This window comes from Eleutherodactylus coqui, chromosome 1 (assembly GCF_035609145.1).
Source record: "Eleutherodactylus coqui strain aEleCoq1 chromosome 1, aEleCoq1.hap1, whole genome shotgun sequence".
In the NCBI taxonomy this organism is placed as follows: Eukaryota; Metazoa; Chordata; class Amphibia; order Anura; family Eleutherodactylidae; genus Eleutherodactylus; species Eleutherodactylus coqui.
Genome location: NC_089837.1, coordinates 168,625,200 through 168,639,752, shown reverse-complemented (window position 1 = coordinate 168,639,752; position 14,553 = coordinate 168,625,200). Strand labels below are relative to the sequence as shown.

The window sequence follows — 14,553 nt, the reverse complement described above, 5'->3', positions numbered from 1 at the left end:
GTTTGATTTCTGATAGTTTGATCAGAAACATATTGATCATTATCCCAGTGGAGATCACTTTGTAGAGCTCTGACAGTGTTCCTCCTTGTAGAAAGCATCATATATTGTTCCTAATAATGGGTTAATGTCCTTCTACAGCTGTGTCCAGCTCTCCTTGTGTAATAACCCATGTTCTGGTATGTGCTCCATCTTGTTGAGACTGTGCTGGAAGACACAGCAAACCTTGTGACAGCACATATGGTTGTCCAGAAAAACTTGCAAAAAAAGCATCCCAGGTGCATTTAAAAAATTAAGTTTATTCCTCCATTATGCAACTTTTCGACTGTGTCAGTCTTTCTCAATCAGCAAAAGGCTGCTTTCACAAAGGCTTCAAAATCGATTAATTTTTTTTGTAGCAATGCGACAGCACTACAAAACGCAGGTATCTGAAACCCATGGTTTCCAATGTTTTCCAATATGAAAGAGGCCTTATGCCTTATCGTATTGCTGGTCCGTGCGATATCGCTGCATCTTTTCGCGGTAATACTGCGATTTTGTAGTGCTACAAAATTGCATGTGGCCCTACACAGTTGCGCGACTTTGTAGCACCACATGCGAGAATTTTCAGGGGGGGTGGGGTGCTTGAAATATAAGCTCTGCCCTGAAAATAAGACCTAACTGCAATTTTTTTTTTCAGTATATTTCACCTAGAAGTGCTGTCTGGGGCTCCGCTATAGCTTCTTGCTAGTCCCCGGCACTGGTCTTCTTTGTCTCTTCTGGCCAGGAATTGAAAAATATTGGTCTCCTTGAAGCACTGGCTGTGATTAGCTGTCGCTTAGCCAATCAGAGCCAGCGCTCGATAAATGACTGTGATTGGTTCATCGAGTGCTGGCTATGATTGGCGAAGCGTCAATCAGAGGCAGCGCTTTCTGGAGGCAGGGATTTTTCAATCCCTGGCCAGAAGAGATGAAGGAGAATAGTGCTGGGGACCCGGGGAGAAGTTGTGGCTGGGCTGACAGCGCTTCTAATGTGATGTATACTGTTTTTAAATTTTTTTTTTTGCAGCTAAGGCTTAGATTAGGGCTCGGACAGTGGGATTTCCTACTGTCAAAGTGGCATCGCACCACACCAAAACCGTGTTTTCATGTAATGCGATGGAACAGAGAGGAAGGCTCCATAGGGAAACATGAGCTACAAAACCTCACGAGTTACAGGTAAATCGTGGAACTCACAAGAATTTGTGTTGGGATGTTGCATGCTACAAAACATTGCATGTGTGAATTAACCCATAGGAAATCATGGGCTATACATACATGTGATTTGTAGCATTGTAGCAACGCAACAAAATCGTACAACTTTGTCGCCCGTGTGAAGGAGGCCTTATGCTGATTTATTTTTAAATGCACTAAGGATGCTGGCTTTGGAAGTTTCTCTGGATTATACTCTACCTGTGGATTCCAGGTTGTATTGACTGGCATCTTTATCCACAAACATTTATGAAGGAGCGCTGCTTTCTGTTTTTTGACGTTGACCTGTATAGATGAGCCATCCAGGAGGAGCAGGACTACCTAACCTAACTGGGCTGTAGGTATCGCTTCATGAAACCAGTTGTGACAAGGATATGAGAAAAAAATAGAGAAGAGTCAATTACAAAGGACAAGGAGAGAGTAAGTGCTGTGGCCACCACCTGCAGGACCATTCCTTTTGAGGGTTGTCTTGTTGCGTCCTCTCCAGTTCACCTGTTGTCACTTGCATTTTTGCCAAACTAGGTGAAACTGATTCCTAATCACTAATGCTTCTAAACTGGGCAGATTGATATCCTGAAGGCTAAGTGACTTGGGGTTATACTGCAATACTAAGGGCAGAATAAAGTAGTGACAGACATGCTGAATTCAGCAGTCTGTCACTTTTGGGAAAAGTGCAGTGGGTTTCGAGAAATGACAGGTTGTTCCTGCAGCTCCCAGCAAGATATGAGTCCAGTTTATTTATGATATGTTGCTAACCCCACCCACCCCCTGATGGACAATTTTCTAGCTATTAACCCTTCGCAATCCATTTTTGGATTGAGGGTCTTGATTGCTGTTTTTGCTGTAATACAATGGCACCATCTGCTGGCTAAAGCAAGTAACTACATGATGGAACATGTCAGAGCAGTGGAGTGGCCAGCAGAATAGTGTAAGTATACAGTGTCTGATGTCTTTCGACATCTGAGCTTTACAGACTTCAGAAAATATGTTGGAAGACATCCGACAGTGGATTGGAAAGGGTTAAACTGCATGCTAAGAAAACTGCCATTCAGTGAAGATGGGCAGGGCTAGAAGCACCTCATGAACAAAAGGAACTGCAGCTACAAGCTGTAAATACTTAAACTGCCTATTACCCTACAAGTGCAGATCACTGAAATCAGTGTATAATCTCAGTGAGGGCAGCTTAAAGTACATAGCAGGTTCCTTTAAAGTGTTCCCTTAATTTTTTAAACAGTAGAGATATATGTAAATGTAATTACAATAATTAGAATTTTTGCAACACTGAGAACTTTCAAAAAAATATGACTATTCAGTTATTGTGCTCTTTTACAGCTATGACTTGTCCGAGCTTGGATTCTCAATTCTCTGAACATGTCATCTGGAGGCTGGTTTCAGGTTCATTAAATGAATATGAGTCTCAGGTCTTGCTGAGCTGCAGTCCTGGCTATAATCTTGAAGGATTGAGACTTCTACAATGCAGAGCTAATGGAACGTGGAGCGGAGGAGACGTCAAACCAAGATGCATTGGTATGGATCAAATTTCTATGAATTCCCCATTTTTTAATTTCTATTTGTTCGTTATAATAAATGTCTTTTTTATTGCTACATAGTTTTACAACAAATCAAGGAAATATTTAATTCTCCGTTTCATTATAAATACGTCAGGGTCTTAATTAAAACCGTTTCACAGAAAAATGAGGCATATGCCTATATTTTAAACATTATGCCTATACGTGGCTCATTTATGGACATGCATGTTTTTTTCTTTATTTATCTTATGCACACGCACGTTATTATTTTTGAATCCACTTGCATTTATTGCTTTCTTGCTGTACATCTGTCCCTGAGCATTTATATGTATTTGCTTCTTCCCAATACTGCCCCTATCAGGGTATTGCCCGCAGTGCCATATACACATATTGTTTAGTATATTGGCTTATGCCTCATTTTTGACTTTTAATCCATAAAGAAACAAGCGCTGTAAACATATGTGCTTGGTCCTGGGTATTAATTATGGTGGATAGTAAAAATATGGCGCAGAATTAAACCTCCAATGGATAACGCTGATCGAATAAAAGTAAATAAAAAGCTAAAAAAAAGTTAGATTTTCAGCTACTCTCATGGATCGCATACATGAAGGGGGCTGCAACTACTCACCCACATCCTCCACGTTGTCCCGCGTTGATCTGGTCTGAAACGGACCCCCCCCCCCCCGCTGTCTTCTGCACATGCACGCCAAAGGAAAAATAGCAATGCATGCGCAGAAGAACAGATCGGCACAGGACATTTAACATTTCTTGGCTCCCAGCTACTGAAGGATACCAGTGACCACAAAAAAGTTTAAAAAAAGTAAGTGTTCAGGATTGGATCCATAAGGGCAGCTGAAAATACTCACGACCATCCTCCATGATCTCCTGTGGCGATCTGGACCTACCGCAGGCTTCTGCACATGCACAGAAGGCTGTTAAGCCCAGCAAATTTAAAATCCCCCTTCACCCGTCTGTCAGAGATAGCCGAGTGCAGGGAGATGTCACTGGGGACTGCTATATGTGGTTCCCAGTCACATGATCACCATTATCCATTGGGTAACAGTAATCATGTAAAGTTAAAAAAGTGTAACAAAAAAAGTTTAAAAACTTAAAGTTTCATCTGCCCTTACGGACCAAAGGTAGCCAAGAGCCTGGAGATGTCACGGGCAGCCGCGGTATGCAGTTTCTGGTCTTATGATCGCCGTTATCCAATGGATAATGGCGATCACGTTAAAGTCTTTTAAAAAGTTGAAGTTCCATCTTCTCTCACTGATGGGATTGGTAAGAGGAGATGAAACTTCTTCCCGGATGCCTCCACATTTGAACCCCGATGCGATCCTCCTCCGTGGACCTTCCTGGTTCTGCGCATGCTCAGCAAAATTATAAAGCCTCGCAGAGCGCCACTTTTTACACCCCATCCCTGCCGTTGAGGTCAAGAAATACCCACAAAAAAACTGTTGGGTTTACAGCAAGTATGGGAAGAAGAGGGATACCTGATTTTATTGCCCCATGTGCCCATCCCAACCAGGCCTCCATAATTACCTCTGTTTTCGGACATACCACACAGTTTACATTATTACTTTTATCTAAGATTTAGAAAATGCCAAAAAGGGCTGGGGGGGATTATTTTTAGGGAGTCCATATTTTTTTCTGCACAAGTGAGCATTTGGGCCTGGAATTTATTCAGTTGTGCCCTGAAATCCAATGGGTGTTCCCTCCATTACAGGCCTAACCATGTGTCCTATAAGTAGATTGGGAGTACAATGGATATGTTTCTAAACACAGGACAAATAGGGGTATCCAATTTGGGGTGCAAGATCTCATTCATATGTGTACTGTATAAAAAAAAACTGTTTTTAAATTGACACAATGGCCAAAAAAATGAAAAGCGTATTTTTTTCCTTCTGCTTTGATTAGATTCATTCAAAAACTCAAAATATGTAGTACACCCCTAGATGAATTCGTTAAGGGGTAAAGTTTTCAAAATGTGGTAATTTGTGGGGTTCTCCATTGTTTTGGCTGCTCAAGAGCACTACTAGCGTGCAATAGGGCCTACAACACCTTCAAGCAAAATGCCTGTTCTTAAAGCAACCCGCTGCTCCTTTCAGTTTGGGCCCTGTTCAGACATAAGATCAGGGCCACAATGGATATGTTTCTGAACACAGAACAAACAGGTGTATCAATTTTGGGGTGCAAATCCTCATTTTCATGTGCACTATAAAAAAAAAACCTGCCTTAAAAATGGCATATTTGCAAAAATTTTAAATTTTATTTTTTCTCCTCTAAATTGCATTAACTCCTGAAAAGAAACTAAATCTAATTTAAGTACAATATGTGGCGAAAAACAATGTCAGACTCACTTGGATATGCAAAACCTTTACGGAGTTATTCTATGTCAGGGCTTAGTCAGACGGGCGTTTTTTCGCACGATTTGCACATGCGCATGCGTCCGGTGATCTTATAAAACCATTGCTTTGCAATGGTATCGGATACATGAGCGCTTTTTATGCGCTCGTCCGATAAATTATAGAACTGAAATCGCAGACCGCACCTATCTGCGATCTGTGATTCCTGTTCTCTTCTCTATATGCGCTCAATGGGGCCGGCGGCAGCAGCGCCGACCCCATTGAGAACATATAGTAGACAAATCATTCTCCTCTGCCACAGCTGTAACAGCTGTGGCAGAGAGAAGAATTATGTTTACCCATTGAATTCAATGGATCCGGCAATACAGCCGGCTCCGTTGAAAGCAATGGGCTGCCGGCAAGCGCGGGATGAATTGTCGGGAAGGGCTTAAATATATAAGCCCTTCCTTGCAATTCATCCAGAAATGTGTAAAAATAAAAAAAATATATATACTCACCTTGTCCCGGCAGACGGGGAGTTCAGCGCGGCCGGCCGACAGTTCTCCTGAACTGCTCTCTGTAGTATTCAGCAGCCGGGGATTTAAAATCCCCGCCTGCTGAATGAACTGCCTCTGATTGGTCACAGCCTGACCAATCAGAGGCAGCTCTCACTCACACCCATTCATGAATTCCTGAATGTGTGTGAGTGAGAGCTGCCTCTGATTGGTCAGGCTGTGACCAATCAGAGGCAGCTCATTCTCTGAGCAGTTCAGGAGAACTGCCGACGGCCGCGCTGAACTCCGTCTGCCGGGACAAGGTGAGTATATATATATTTTTTATTTTTACACATTTCTGGATGAATTGCAGGGAAGGGCTTATATATTTAAGCCCTTCCCGACAATTCATCGTGAGATCGCCCGCAGCGCATTGCTTTCAATGGAGCCGGCTGTATTGCCGGCTCCATTGAATTCAATGCGCTGGACAGCTCCGGCCCGTTTCTATTGAAACGCGGCTAGGAGCAGTTTTTTCGGGTGATTTTTCGGCCCCGGTCACGTGATTTGCGGATGCGCATCCGTCATGCGATCCACAAATCGTGGCAAAAAACGACCGTGTGACTAAGGCCTCAAAGTGACACATGTCAGATTTCCAAAATTTGGCTTGGTCATTAAGACACAAACAGGCTTGGTCACTAAGGGTTTAACAGACCCCTGACCAGCTTTGACAGAGACTGCTGTCGCACTAGGGGGATATAATTCCCTGTAACTTGGGCTCCTATTGATGCTTCAGTAACAGTTGAAAAGTGTGAAATAAAAAAAACTGTGTAAATCACCCCCAGATGTCTTATATGATGTCATGGGGAACATGGAAGTTAAAAAAAGTTACCAAAATAAGTTTTAAAAAGTTACAGAAGAAAATAAAAATATAATTAAAAAAAAGAAAACAACCCACAGCTGACACTCACCAAAACTGTCCCTATATGCACCCTGTAATCTGAAATATATATTAAAACGTCCAAAATAAAATTGCAAACCCATTCATTACTTTATTTAATGTAAATATAATAATTTTAAAAATAACTATAAATTTTAAAAAATCCATATTTTTTGTTTTTGTACATACTATCTCTAAAAAAAATAAAATAAAAAAAAAACTTTCCAGTTAAAAAAAGGTATTAAAAATATTTGTATATGTAACCGGAAAAAAAAAAACACAGCAAAAAATCATTTTGGCAAGCCAGGAAAAAAATAGGGCCAAAAGAAAACACCACATGGGTAATATCAGTAAAAAATGTCTGCTCCTTTAGGACTGAATCACTCTGGTATTTTAGGGTTTAAATGTTTTTAACTATGTCTAGTAATTTTGTTCAACAAAGGATTCTGTGCTTTTTATATTTGTCATATATATTGTGATATGCACCAATCTTTTTTTGGTTGAGGTTTTTTTTTTTTTGTGGTTGCCAGTAGGTCAAATAGTACATCTCTGTTCTAGTTATTTTGGGGGCCCAGCGGTGGAGCCCCTGGTTATCATACGTTTCTCACCTCTGTACATTCTTTGTACATTATTCATGTGAACAACCATTTGACATATCAGAGTAAATATAATTACTATGTCAATGAGAGAAAAAAAAGTCCCTACATGTATTTTCTTACACGTAGACATTATTGTTAGATTACACTTCACTAAAAATGTTGCCACGTAAAAACATTGAAAGACATAGAAATATTGTCAGTTCAAATGAAATGCGCATAAATGACTCCTGTGAAACACTTCTGGTTTATAAGTACTAGATGCTGCTTAGTTATATGTAGGACAATGTGATCTGTAATTGTACATCTATATATTAAAGCAAAATTGGCTAGAGCATTGATAACTACTGTGTGAATACAATAACATGTCATATTAATCTCATTTGGTTTGAACACACAAATCCCTGGCTATGGGCCTTGACACTCATTATGAGTTTATAGCCATGCTGTACAGCTAGGACTGGAGCATTCAGCTCAACGGCTCCAGAGAGTTCACTGCAGCCTTCATTGTCTGCTATTTGGCAGATATGAATGCTCTGATTTTGGAAGATGGAAATGTTGTCATATCCCAGTCCATTGAGAATATCAAAGCATAGAAATTGATATACTATTGTTAAAAACGTATATAAAGTGTTGCAAATATTATTTTTAAATGTATCATGCCATTGGATGAACATATACATCTCCTTATTCACATGGGGAAATATACCCCACATCAGTGAACATTTTTATGCTTACTGAAGTGGTACGATCAGCCAATGAATTAGAGTTTTTGTTAGGTGAATAAACATTTCAGGACCGTTCAGGCTTGACAATCAGCCCATATAAAAGGATCTTTAGACTGCAATGTCTATATGCATTGAAATGTTGATGCTGCATAAGACAAACTGTACAATATTTTTAATTAAACCCTATGGCGAAAATGATCGTTAGTCGAAAATACATGCTTTTAAGAGAAAAAAATGTCCCTAAAGGTGTCCATACCCTTTAATTACATTTTAAGGTTAATCATATTTTTTTTATATTTTTAAATGTCTTTGCAGCTTTACTTAATATATATGACATAAAACATTCAAACAATTCTTCTTGTCAGAATTAGTGGTCTTATGTATTGGCCTCAGAGAAAACATGGAGCAATTACACATCTTTATTAGTCATACTTAAAGAAAGAATAAATTACTTATTACAGAATATCAGAAGCCTCCCAAGACAAAAATAATCATTTCCATTATACAAGTAACATATATGCCATGGTAGAATCCACCTCAAAGGAAGCTAGATTAGTAAATGAAATACACTCAAGTCTAGAAACATATACCAATCAGTCATAATAATAAAACCACTTAGAAAGATAAGACGGCCACACTGTACATGTGGAGAAAGAACACATGACCAGCTCCATTGCCGGTCATGTGTTCTTTATTCCGGCGCTGCGCAGAGTCGTCCGTGTCTGCAGTGCAGCCGTCTTCTTCATGCAGGAAGACGGGCGCATCAGTGCCCGGATGCGCCCGTGTGACTAAGCCCTTAAAGTGAATAATTATATTTTTTTAATTATATAATCATTAAAATGTATTAAATATTAAATAATTATTTAATACTTTGTAAAAATGGTACCTGTCAAGGGGTGGGATAGATTAGGCTCTAAGCAAATGGTCAATACATGTGTTTAAAATGAGCAAACTGGGCAGATATGCCACATCCCTAAACCTTGTTAAAGTCTAAATACATGATCACTGCCTTAAGAACTGCTGGCACATGACAGTAGTACAGTACTATGTGAATGATGCATCACCATTTTCTCTCATGTAATGGTCTGACATCTCCTCTGCATAGCAGCAGCCAGCATTTGGCAGTCATGGGTAAACAGGATGTCTTGAGTGACTTTAACCATGGGCAGATTGTTGGTGCCTAGAAGTATTGTGCCAAAATTTTTGAAATTGTTGCTTTTGTTGGCAATTCCCAAACCATGGTATCAAGAGCGTACTAACACTAGTTGAACCACAGACAGACATCTGACAGAATATCACACAGTGGTAGGCCACGTGTGGCTAAGCCTAGAGATGAGCATCAGCTGACACATCTGGTATCTCAGCAATGACATGTTACAGCAGACCAACTAACCTAGCAATACAACAATGGGAAAGTTAGTCAAATGTCCACAATGACAATGCAGCAAACCTTGCAGCAGCTAGGGCTCAAATGCTAAAAAACTGACAAGGTTGCCCCTGCTGACCTCACATCATTGCCAACAACACCTCACATGGACCCAGGAAAGACATTAATGAACCTTGGACACAAAGCATAAAGTAATCTAGAGTCAAAAGTCCAGTTTACTGCTGAACCATATAGATGACCGGGTCCACATCTGGTATAAGCAGCATGAAGCCATATTCAGTTGGCGAGATAACCTAATCATAGAATCATAGAATGGTCAATTGGTCCAACCCCCTGCTCAGTGCAGGATTCACTAAATCATTCCATACAGATATTTGTCCAGCCTTTGTTTTAATACTTTTAAGAAGAACTCACCACCTCCCATGGTAACCTGTTCCACTCATTGATCACCCTCCCTATCAACATTTTTTTTCTAATATCGAATTTGTGTCTCCTCCCTTTCAGTTTCATCCCATTGCTTCTTGTCTTTCCTTGTGCAAATGAGAAAAGCGCTTATTCCTCTGCACTATGACAGCCCTTCCCATATTTGTAGACAGCTGTTAAGTCTCCTCTCAGCCTTCTTTTTTGCAAGCTAAACATTTCCAGATCCTTTAACCATTCTTAATAGGAGATGATTTGCAGACCGCTTACCATCTTGGTAACTCCTCTCTGAACTTGCTTCAGTTTATCTATGTTTATGCTTGTCCTAATACATCCCAGAATTGTGTTTGTCTTTTTGGCTGCTGCTTCCCATTGTTGACTCATGTTCAGTCTATGATCTATTAATATATGCAAGTCTTTTTCACATGTACTGCTGCTTAGCCCAATTCCTTCCATTCTATAAGTTTTTTTTTCACTTTTCTTGCCCAGATATAGGACTTTTCCTTGTTAAATACCATTTTGTTTGTTGCCGCCCAATGTTCAAGCTTTTCTAGATCTTTTTGAATACTCTCTCTTCCCTAGTGTTGGCTATCCCTCTTAGCTTTGTGTTGTCGGCAAATGTGATTAGTTTCCCATCAATTCCCTCCTCCAGATCATTTATAAAAATGTTAAACAACACTGAGTCTAGGACAGAGCCTTGTGGTACCCCACTGGATACATTCTTCCACTTGGATCTGCAGCCATTTATGACCACTCTTTGAGTACAATCACTCAGCCAGTTGTAAATCCACCTAACAGTTGCCTTGTCATTCTCATATTTGGTCATTTTTTTCAATAAGTATGGTATGAGATTCTTAGTCAAATGCTTTACTAAAGTCAAGATATACTATATCCACCACATTTTCCTTATCAATTAAATTTGTCTGGCATGACTTGTTTGTTACAAACCCATGCTGGCTCTGATTAATTTTTTATCCAAGTACTTGCATACATACTGTTTATTCATTCATTCATTCAAAGATCTTTTCCAGTATAGAAGTCAAGATTATAGGCTTGTAGTTTCCTAGATCCACCTTCTTCCTTTTTTTTGAAGATAGGGACAACATTTGCCCTTTTCTAATCTTCTAGGAAGAAGGAATTTTCAAAGCTTATGGTGAGTGGTTCAGCAGTTACTTCCACTGCTTCCTTTCGTATCCTAGTATGTAATTCATCTGGACCTTGAGACTTGATTTCATTTAGGTTGATGTTCCATCTACTTTCTGAGAAAAAACAGATACAAAATAGGAATTTAAAAGTTCAGCCTTCTCAACATCATTCTTAACCAATTTACCCTTTTCATCCTGTAAGCATCATTTACTTTTCTTTTGCTTTTGACATACCCCCAGAATCTGTTTTTATTGCTTTTGGCCTCTGTTGCAAGCCTGAATTTATTATTAGCTTTAGCTTCTCTGACACTTGCCCTACAGTTACTGCAGACTGCATTAAATTCTTCTTCAGATATTCCCCCCTCTTTCCATTTGATAAACATATTTTTTCTTCATTTTTAACATGTGTGCAAGTTCTGTGTTCATCCATCCTGGTCACTTTAAATGCTTCCCATTCTTCTTTCTTTTAGGGATTGGTAACAATTGTGCTTTGAGAATCTCATTTCACAATAATTCCCAACCTTCTTGGACATTTATGTCTTTCAGAACATGCAGCCATTGGATTTTTCCTATCCTCTTTCTAAGTTCATTAAAATCTGCCTTTCTAAAATCCAAACTTGAGGTCTGAGTCTTCTCATGTTTTCTTCCTCTTTTTATCCAAAATTCAAGGATAGCATGATCACTGCCTCCTAAGGTCCCATCCACACTTACTTCATCAACCATTCCCTCCTGTTGGTAAGAACTAGGTCCAAGATAGCAGATCCCCTTGTTTTCTCTTCTACCTTTTGGAAGATAAAGTTGTCAGCAAGGGCAGATAAGAATTTGTTGGATCCATTAGTTTTACCTGTGAGAGATTCCCAACAAATGTCTGGATAGTTAAAATCTCCCATGATCACTATGTGATGCTTTTTGAAGCCTTGGCCATCTGATGCAGAAAGAGTTCATCAATATCTTCTGCTTGTCCAGGCAGCCTATAGTAAATGCCCACAATGGTGTCCTTTCTGTTGTTCTCTCCTTACCCAAACAGTTTCTACAGAACTACCATGCTCTGAAGCTTGAATCTCAAAAATATATTTCACTGGAAAAGAGCCAAAAATGCAATACCTGATAAGGTGCAGAGCAGGCACAATCGCCGCTAAGCAGGCACAATCACCATAGGGTCGGCACAATGGCCGTAGAACCTAACAATATGCAGCAAGCCAGACTATAAACCAGAGGAGCTAAACTGTCCACTGCAGACTTATATGCAGCCATCTACTTAACCCAGCCCAGATTGGGGAGGAGCGATTGCATGCAACTAAATCTGCAATGTGAACGATACCACAGAAGCCAGCCATCACACCACAATCATTGAATGGTGAACACTGCAGGGACCTGTTAGATGACAATTTGCACTGGATTCTTTAGGAAGTCTTCCCAGAACACAGTGCTATCTTTCAATAGGACAGTGCTCCGTGTCTTCAAGCTTGGGTCACTAGGGAGGGGTTGGAGGAACATGACAATGAATTCTCTACATTATCTAAGCTTACAAACTCACCAGATTCTAATGCCATTGAATGTGTTTGGGATATGCTAGAAACTCTGAAATTTCTGCTCGTACTTATCCACAACTTATGAAGCTGCTATAGCAGGCATAGATTGACTTGAGTATGGAGGATGTTCACCACCTTGTGGAATCTGTTCCCTGATGTCTAAAAGCTGTTATTGCCCCCCAAAAAATGTGGCAAAATCAGTTATTGAGTAGATTTTCCTAATGCAGTGATCACTCAGTTGAATCCCTTTATGGTAATGGCATTTCTTAATTGTCATGGCCTGCCACACTGCAAAAAAAGTGCAGGGATGGTTTGAGGAACATAGAAAAGAGTTCAGCATGTTGACTTGGCCTCCAAATTCCTAGATCTCAATTCAATCAAGCTTCTAGGAGATGTGGTGAAATAACAAGTTCGATCCATTGAGATTCCATCTTACAACTTACAGGGCATAAAGGATCTGTTTTGTACCATATGGGTGGCAGATACCACATAACACCTTCAGAGGTGTTATGGAGGCCATTCTTCCATGAGTTAGAAATATTTTTGGTGACATGAGTGATATCTAAATAACATTAGGTATGGGGCATTAATTGTATGGATAAACGGTACATGACACTTAAAGGGGTTGTCCCACATGTACATTCATTCTTAAAAACACACAGAAAATAATAAACGTTTATTGACCAGCTGCATACCAATATAAGCTGTAATATGCAATAATGCATAGACTTAACAGTTTTCAAAAAATGCTGTAAAAATTATGAATTTAACAAGAATGCACACATTTTACAAAATATTTTCAAAATATATTAATCCTGAAAGGGATGCTGCGCTCTAAGTTATCCACTGAAAATGGGTAAGAGTTTGTATTGGGAGGCAGCTAAACGCATGATGTTCACCCATTACAAATCTGAGTGAACTATGGAAACAGACAGGTGAGAATACCAACATTTTTAGATAAATAGATAGATAGATAGATAGATAGATAGATAGATAGATAGATAGATAGATAGATAATATGTCTAGCTTTAATTTCCCACAGATTTTGTTAAGACTTTCTCACAATACAATCTAGACAATACAATAAAGACTTTCTCTCAATATAATATTGCGATATGCTAGCATAAACATTGACAGGCCGCAATCCAGATCACAACCACTTTTACTAGGTGGACATATATACAAAAATGTAGCATAGCATAAACATCTCACAACAGACTCAAAATTATGCCTTTATTCTATATTGGTCATTTGTTGAGCCATGACCAAAGATATGAAAGAGTACATAATAAATCTTTACTGTATAGTGGACGGTTTGAAGGAACTACATAAATGTGCAACTTTTGGACATCCATCCATCTATCTATCTTTTTGCAAATAGCTTATGAAGTGTTGCATATTTAGCAATTCATTAGATTTTGTAATCACAAAGCTTTTTATGTAATTTATTAATATCATTTTTAGTAGTTCAGTAGACAGAGTGCTGCGTTAGCAACATATTTCCTATCTTATTCTATTTTAAAAAATCATGCTCTTCTTACAAATAGTACCTTCAGTCTCAAAATGGAAATTATTCGGAAAATATGTGCTCCTTACCAAATGAAACTCTTACTGAATTGTATCTTAAACTGCTTTCACATTACTTTTCAATAGTTTATGTTACAGTACTCGCATGAATGAAATGTTATTTTCACTTGATTTGTGCACTTTCCAACAACAATTTATCTCAGTATATAAATTTGTGTTATAAATTTGTGTTATTGATTCCAAACTTTGTACCAGGGACATTTCTGCACAATATGTTGCCACTAAGGCAATACGAAATAGAATAGTAATTCTGCAAATCTTTTTATGATTGTTACATTTTATCGCTAGTAAATCTGAGATGAGTTATAACGTTACTGTTTTAGGTATAAAAAGCAAAAAAACAGTATGTATGTTATATTTGCTTAGTTGAAGTGGCTGGCAGTAATTCTGCTTTAACTAACATAGGAATATATTTTAGACATAGTAACATAGGATGTTAGGGTAAATGAAGACAATGTCCAACCAGTTCAGCCTGTTTCCACCCCACCCACCCTTGTTGATCCAGAGGAAGGCAAAAGGAAAACAAGGAGGCAGAAGCCAATTTAGCCCATTTAGGGGGAAAAATTCCTTCCTGACTCCTTAATGGCAACCAGAATAATCCCTGGATCAACGTGTTCAACAGCATTA

At 39.1% G+C, this 14,553-nt stretch overlaps 1 protein-coding gene across 1 annotated transcript in view; it reads left to right on the top strand.

The window, feature by feature from the left end:
- CSMD1 (CUB and Sushi multiple domains 1) overlaps nucleotides 1-14,553 on the top strand; it is a 1,401,348-nt gene that overhangs the window by 1,242,147 nt on the left and 144,648 nt on the right. The window contains exon 51 of the mRNA XM_066607269.1: nucleotides 2,559-2,753. Within this exon, the coding sequence (XP_066463366.1) occupies nucleotides 2,559-2,753 (195 nt within the window). The remainder of the gene's footprint in view (nucleotides 1-2,558; nucleotides 2,754-14,553) is intronic.